The sequence below is a fragment of the Mytilus galloprovincialis genome, chromosome 5, assembly GCF_965363235.1.
Source record: "Mytilus galloprovincialis chromosome 5, xbMytGall1.hap1.1, whole genome shotgun sequence".
Taxonomy (NCBI): domain Eukaryota; kingdom Metazoa; phylum Mollusca; class Bivalvia; order Mytilida; family Mytilidae; genus Mytilus; species Mytilus galloprovincialis.
In genome coordinates, this window is record NC_134842.1 from 32,403,558 (window position 1) to 32,412,055 (window position 8,498).

The following is an 8,498-nucleotide window of genomic DNA, read 5'->3' on the forward strand; positions in this document are numbered from 1 at the left end:
TAAATAAGGCTGTTAGTTTTCTCGTTTGAATTGTTTTACATTGTCATTTCGGAGCCTTTTATAGCTGACTATGTGGTATTGGCTTTGCTAATTGCTGAAGGCCGTACGTCGACCTTTAGTTGTTAATTTATGTGTCATTTTGTTCTCTTTTTGAGAGTTGTCTCATTGGCAATCAAACCACATCTTCTTTTTAATATCATATACCGTATTTTTCCCACCTTTTGTAATAGTTCGTATTGGCCGTACACATGCACATGTAATAGCTCTTTGAAGGCCAACACATTGAAACTATAAAATTGGAGAATTTCTGACAGTTTCTTCACATTTTATTTATCAAAACATGACATCATTAACGGCTGCATTTGTGAAAACTTTATAATAATAAGGCATATTTTGGTTTTTCTAATTCATGAGCTGTAAATGCAAAATGTTAAGTTGCTTACGGAATACACTCTTGCATCAAAGACAGAGAAACACATCAAAATGATGTTGGAATTATCATTTGCATCACTAAGAAAATACCATGAATACAAATTAAACTGTCATTTCAATAAAAATATGCTAGTTGACAGAAACCATATGTTTTATTAACCCGATTCTGATTTGATCATTGGTGGATACATGAATTAATCAAATTAAATCAAATTCTTTTTATTGCCATAAAAATCATCAACATGAGCTTTGACAAACATTACATATATATCAAAATAAACAATAAAATTTAAAAAAACAAAATGTAACAGTTCAAATTATTGTTTTAGGTCTCCCGTCCTCAGTTCTAATGATTGTCTTATAAAGGAAAATAAGTTTAAGCATGTCGTTTTTATTTCGTAATAATCACGTGTAGATATCGATCTCAAATTAGACAACGCCAGTTTTTTTCCATAATGGTGTATTAAAAACGCCATTTAATGAGATAGAATTGACAGCAATGGGGCCAACATTTAGTACTTAATATTTAACAGAGCAGCTCCCCATCTATTGAGTAAAATATTTGTTCTGAAATGCAATATATATATTTTTTATATAGTCAGTTCCAGGTAGAACATACATGTTTTCTCCTTCCGGACAGGCATAAGGAGGTAAACAGACAAAAATTACAAACTTCCTCTCAACGTCTATTCTGTCTTCTTTAACCGGCCATTTAAACTTGTTTTTGCCATTCGGATGCATGAACGTTATTGTTATACTGTCCTTCTCCTTGTCAATGTGTTTGACCAATCCCGGATACCAGGTCTGCTCAAACGCCACGATTACCCATATACCTTGAACAATATATTCAGAAGTGCGTGACTCCTGAAAATATGGATAGATATATGAGATGATTATATACTTCGTCTAAACATCAGTCCAACAATGTTAGATGAAAGCAAATGTTTTGTTCTTCTCTCTCCGGAATTCGAACTGGTGCTTTATATATACATAAAGGATGGTTTAAATTAATGATAACAAATTAGTTTTATAAAATAAAACTGTTCATGACAAAATGACAAAATCTAATAACTATTTGCATACTTTTTAACCAAAGGGTTGCAATTTTAATTATGAACGTTTTTTGGATATGTTTGCCATGCTGTTTAGAGCAAAGTCTTGGAAACCAAGGAAATATACGCACTTGTTTCCAAATTCAAAGATACAGTAAGGCCTTTACCACGCGGCTAGCCTAACATTTTCACCGTACTACAAGTTTAATACAATTCCTAGCACTGATTTTCGGTAGTTTTCAAACGACAATTTATTGATGTTTACAAACCTCAGGTATATGGTGAAATGCCAAGCCACTCAGAAATTTTCTGTTTTTCTCTATACTGTCCATCCTCATTTGTTCATAGCTTGACATCTAAAACAATATAACATTCCTATTATATATATATATATATATATATATATAACCAATTAGTATCTGCATATAAGATTAAAAATAAGTTATTACCGAAACATGTACAGTTGACATGAACACTGTTTTAACTCGTCAGTGTTAATCATTATATGTGTGACATTCATAACCGTAGCGGTGTCTGGCTTTAGTACATTCAATAGCTATTTAAGGGATCTAACACATGCAAGTGTGTCTGATTTATGTCAAAACACTATGGTTTATGATCTGTTAGCGTTTTTTGTGTAAGCTGCCGCTTCAATAATACAAATTAAAATTATTACAGTAATAATAATATTAACTGTACCAATTGTCCTGCACCGGATGCAAATTTCGACAATACATGTCTCTTCAGTGATGCTCGTGGCCAAAATATTTTAAACCTAAAGCCTATATAAAAGGTGAAGAGCTATAATCCAAAAGGTCCAATAAGTATAGCCAAATCGTGAAAGGAATCAGAGCTCTGCATGAGGGAGATACATCCCTTAATTTTTTTTTATAATTTCTAACATTTTGTAACAGCAAATTTTAATAACACATAAAATAAATGTTATGTTGATGTTTGTAGTGATTTGTACTTTATAATGTACGAACATGTAATTGCAGTTTTATGTATAAAAAGAATGTAATTGCTTACTCGAGGTCGAGTTGGGCTGGCATCGCTAAAGTCATCTTTATTTCCAACGTCTTCTACCTCTGTCTGCTCTCAGACTGGTAAAGGTTCAATACCATCCATTAATTCAATTTCTAAAATCACAAGAAACAATATATTACTTTACCTAAAGGTATTTGATTGTCTATTAAAAATGAAAATATCAGGTTGTGTGAACTTACTTGTAGAACATACACAAACACTAAAGAATTAAGCTTGTTTTTATACTGAACTGTTCATAACTGTCTAAGGTTAGGGGAGGGTTTGGCGCCAGAAAAACAGTTTAACCCCGCATCATACTGTATATTCCTTTCCGAATCAGGAGCCTGTAATTCAGTGGTTGTCGTTTTCTTGTATCATACTATAGATATTTTGTTCGTTCTTTAATCTATACATGATAAATTAGGCCGTTAATTTACTCGTTTTACATCTATCATTTTTGACCATTTATAACTCACTATGCGATATAGGCTTTTCGCATTCTTGAAGGCCGTACGGTGAATTATAATTGTAAACGTCTGAGCCATTTGGTTTCTGGTTGAGAGTTGTCCAATTGGCAATCATATCACATGTTCTTTTTTATAACTATAATGATTATCAAGTTTGTTACTGAAGAAAGTTAAAAAAAAAAAATAAAAAAAAAATAAGGTGCAATCAGAACATATTGAATGATACGCGGATTCTGTCTTATTATTGATAGGCGTCGTGTTGCTTCTGAAACTCGCACTGTTGATGTCGTAAGCATTAACGTCCCTTCTGTTGATGGATAAGGCTGTAATGTATACACCCTGTAGGTCCAACAAGGCTTTTACTCGTATAAACCAGAGCAGTGAAAAACAGGTCAACATCTTTGTCTAATCGTAAGCGGGTCCTTTGACAACTAGGTATGCAATTAATGCACATTCATATATAAATTATAACATTGCATGCATACATGTATAGAATATATATTGAATTTAATATTTTCTTAACTGTGACTCTACGATATTTGTAATGTAAATAAGTCAAAATATCAAACTCAAAACAAAATATCAAACTTAAGTAACAAATGAAGATTTCATAGTGTAGTCATATTGTAAGGCTTACCCGACATCTGAGGCAACTTATCTTTTCTGCTCTTTCCTTTAGAACTACCTTTTACTCCTATGAATTTAAATTGCAGAATAGTTATGAAAAAAACAAGGTAAGCAATAATATTTAAAAATCTCCTACTCCAAAAGTTTAAACAATCATGTTTCACTTTTCTGTCAGGGTTTATGTTAAACCTATTACTTTTTTGATAATTTGCACAAATAAAAAAAACCAAAGGATTGAGTGATAAACCTTTTTGGCAAATAACGTCGACTTTTATAAGAATGAATGTGGATAAACATGGCGGTTTTTTCTTGCATAGAAAACGACGTTCTTTTCTGCTGACGCTCCAGTTCTTACGGTCATAACATTTTCGAGCAGAATTATCGCACACATACTCATATATCAACCAACCAAAGTACTAGATTTGGTGTTTTGAGCACACATTTTGTAATCCTAGCACCAAGTAATGTTTTATGACACAGGAACTATTGAAATCATTTAACAATCACTTTTCCATTGTGACAGCAGATGTTTTTTTGTTATGACGTCAATATTTTATGGGAACCTTTGTTTACGATGTCTTGTAATGGCGGAGAAATTGCGATAAGGTGTACATTGATTTAAATAGTATGTCATTCAATTTAAAGACAAAATTAATTTAATAAGAATTACATACCTGTTTTTTCATTTGTTTTCTTCTGTTTGTTCTTTACGGATGGTGATTTAGTACCTTAAAAATACAAAAAATATCGAATATTATTCACTGACCAACTTTCCTTTTTTTTTCTCAGCAAACCAACTTTACAGGCCGCGATATCATGCCACATACTGTAGACATAGTATCAATATATAACAACATGTTGGTCACTTTAAAAGAGGGACGAAAGATACCAAAGGGACAGTCAAACTCATAAATCTAAAACAAACTGACAACGCCATGGCTAAAAATAAAACAGAAAAACAATAGTACACACGACAGAACATAGAAAACTAAAGAATAAACAACACGAACCCCACCAAAAACTAGGGGTGATCTCAGGTGCTCCGGAAGGGTAAGCAGATCCTGCTCCACATGTGGCACCCGTCGTGTTGCTTAAGTGATTACAAATCCGGTAAATAGTCTAATTCGGTAGGTCATATTCATGAAAGGGAAGGGGATTGTAGTTACGACGCAATGAACATATCCGATATCATTTGTGAAACGGTTATTCCATAACGGTCAACCAACTCGTGATGGCGTCCGTAAAATTTACGAAGGGATGATTTCAACTTCACCATTTGGAACTCTTGGTTTAATAGCTTCCTTGTGAGCAGCAAACCTCTATCAAGAAAATCATGATAGGAAATGCAAGCACGGGAATATCGTATCAATTGGGAGATATATATCTTAAGTGTTAAGAAGTTTAAAAAATAAAACGTGCCATAAAATCACTTCAATTATGAAAAACCGAAGGGATCAAATTTAACAGATTTTTTTTACAATTCAAGCGTTGATGTGCATAATGATAAATGGACAAACATGATAAGACTTCTGTTGTGACATTAGGATTGAGAAAGAGATTTTTTTTTTTCATTTTACAGAACAAACCATTGATATCAATTTAACAAAACATTTATACCTCACTAGCGTCGATAGATACATTTAGAAAATGCATTTGAAACATGCATCTTTAAAAATATTTTGAATAATTATTTACCTTTTTCTTTGCTTGCTTTTGTCTGTTTCTTTTTTGGAATTGGAGAGTCAATGTCTGAAAAAGATAAGAAAATAATTGTTAATATATATATATATATATATATACAACTCGTCTAAACATCAACCCAACAATGTTAGATCTGTAAATTTGCTTTCGCAAATTTTTGGTTCTTCCCTCGCCGGGATTCGAACCCATGCTACTGTGATATCGTGACACCAAATCGCCTGCACTGCAGCCGTCCCGCTAGACCACACGACCACCTGGGCTCTCAATAAAAGAGCTTTCGGTGGGCATGTGTTACCTTTCCACGTCAGTTTTAATCTAGCGGCGTACTACAGTACATGATATATAAGGCATGGAGATGTTATTGTTACAGATCAGCTAAATTATCTATAGTAAAGGATCCTACAAATTAATGTAAGATACAGTCACAGAAAATAATTATATTCATAAGTACGTCTGAGTCAGTGACAACCCTACAACAGATGCATCCATCGGATCGCCATCAATGATGGTGATACATGGCTGTGTACATAATGTATATACAACTCGTCTAAACATCAACCCAACAATGTTAGATCTGTAAATTTGCTTTCGCAAATTTTTGGTTCTTCCCTCGCCGGGATTCGAACCCATATATATATATATAACATCTTCATGCCTTATATATCATGTACTGTAGTACGCCGCTAGATTAAAACTGACGAGGAAAGGTAACACACGACCAGCGAAAGCTCTATTATTTTGTAGAGCCCAGGTGGTCGTGTGGTCTAGCGGGACGGCTGCAGTGCAGGCGATTTGGTGTCACGATATCACAGTAGCATGGGTTCGAATCCCGACGAGAGAAGAACCAAAAATTTGCGAAATCAAATTTACAGATCTAACATTGTTGTATATACATTATGTACACATCATTTTATCAGCATCATTGATGGCGATCTGATGGATACATCTGTTGTAGAGTTGTCACTGACTCAGACGTACTTATATATATATATATATATATATATATATATATATATATAATATGGCTCTTCGTCAGTGGGCTCTTGTAAGGGTTGTGGAAACAAACGATGTCTGACTTGCAAACAAATACTGGATACCCAGACTTTTAACAGTCACTCCACTGGTACAGAATACACCATATTTTGCAATGTTAATTGCAAGACTACAAATGTTGTGTATCTCCTACAGTGTAAATGTGGTAAACAGTATGTAGGCGAGTCAGAACAGCCGTTTTACAAACGAATGAACGGTCATCGTAGCGACTACCAATGCAAGCCAGACCTCCCTCTTAGTCGACATTTGAGATCCCCTGGCCACACTAAGGCAGATCTCAATCGACTGACCATTACTATCATTGACCACAACTCTGCTTGGTCTAGGGAGGATAGACTTCCTCGGGAAAGATTTTGGATTAGAAAATTAACAACTTTGGCACCAAATGGGATAAATGAAAAGATGTAGTTCGACACCATGCAGTGCTTCACATCTGGGTTATATTACTTATTATTACAGTCTCCGTTTCTATTTCTTTGCCTTACTCATCTCTAAAATAAATCTGTTGAATATAACAATTTAAATTGCTTAATTTTTTGAGGGATGTATAAGTACCAAGCCACATCCAACTATTTTACTTTAGTCAAAATTTGTTATTATATTTTAACGTTCGTTTGTTTTAAACATCGCAGACTCTAATGTAACTACACTACAGTTGTCAAATCTGAAATATTTAGAAATTTAGACCGTTTAGTGCTGTTTATTTGGAATTCTTATTGACGCAATCTTTCTTGTAACATCATAATATCGACACCGTTAAAGCTTTAAAATTGTGCTAGTTCACATCGCACATTATTATTTTTATTTAAAGCATATATGTGAACTCTCTGATGTAATTAGTCATATAACCTATGTCATATTCAACAAATTTTTAGAATGGTGCAAGCGTCTTAACTGAGGTTCGGTTTGCCTTTTTTATTGTATAAATTTCAAGATTTAGTAAAAGTTTAATCTAAGAAGACTTAAAGATGATTCATTTAACATCAGAATCTGACTGACGAAGGATATCTGTTATCCGAAATATTTATAAATAATTACATTTATAGTTCCTTTTTATATCATTGGTGTTGTTATGTACACTTTTTAGGCGTTTATATATATATATATATACAGACAGGTCTTTTTTTTTAAATCAACAGTAAATGAGGTATTCATATTGAAATCACAACTAGAGTTTATCATGCAGTATTATATCAAATATAATTTTATTTTGACGTAGTCTCTAGATTATTTTTTTTCTGTTGATACATATATGCTGTAGACCTTCTTTTAAAAGTATACTAACCAATTGATAAAGTGTCATTGGAGGGGACAGTTGCCGTCTGTTCTAGCATTTTCTTTTGACTTTCAGCTAGTTGCTTGGAATGTCCGGGTCCAATGTTTAGTTTGCTGGGAGTTACCAAAGTAACATTTTCAGTAATATCTTCATGTGTTGGGAACAACATGTCTACACCGTTTACTTTCTTCAACTCATCGCTGCTGAGAGCTGGTTCTCCTTGTTTAACTTTGTCGAAGAGCTTTTCTAACCCGAGATATTTCGGCCTAGTCTTTCTGTTTTTCTTGACATCTTTGATCACAAATACTGCTGTAACCGGATCAGCCTTCAGCCTTTTTAACCTTGTAAGTTGGCATTTAATTTGTTTAATAACTTCACATTTTATGCGACGATCATTGGACAAATTTGCCAAGTACTCTTTTTCTTCTGATTTATATATCTTTTTTTCACCGATTTTATATTTACGGGATTGGTCACAATTCGGGCTGAAAAATAAACGATGGAATATGTAAGGTTATCAATAAAATATTCTATTTTGATTAGTATGCCCTACATATAGAATACATTTCAATCACTGACTTACTGACCCCTTCTTCAATATCCATCTGTTATAAATCGTATTTAAACATTACATAAGAACAATAGTAAAAAAATATTTAAAACTTTTGAATTAGCAGTCAGTTATGTGATAAACTGAAGAGATCCCCCCCCCCCCCAATAAAAAAGAAAACAACATAAAAATTTAAATGGAAATTTTACAAGATCTTGTCTTTGTGTGCAAAGTACTAGTACTGTAACAGAGAAATTAATTGATTGATTGTTGTTTGCTTTACGTCCAGTGGCAAATATTTCATGCCGTTTAAT

General features: G+C 33.3%; 1 protein-coding gene across 1 annotated transcript; it reads right to left on the reverse strand.

Annotated features, from left to right (window-relative positions):
• Positions 1-315: 315 nt before the first annotated feature.
• Positions 316-8,110, reverse strand: LOC143075626 (uncharacterized). The gene is made up of 7 exons (XM_076251114.1): positions 7,644-8,110; positions 5,300-5,353; positions 4,279-4,332; positions 3,615-3,671; positions 2,514-2,623; positions 1,754-1,840; positions 316-1,296 (listed from the first exon to the last, which is right to left on the reverse strand). Exons 1-5 carry the CDS (start codon positions 7,801-7,803, stop codon positions 2,583-2,585), a joined length of 366 nt encoding a protein of 121 aa, XP_076107229.1. The 5' UTR covers positions 7,804-8,110; the 3' UTR covers positions 316-1,296; positions 1,754-1,840; positions 2,514-2,582.
• Positions 8,111-8,498: the final 388 nt, after the last annotated feature.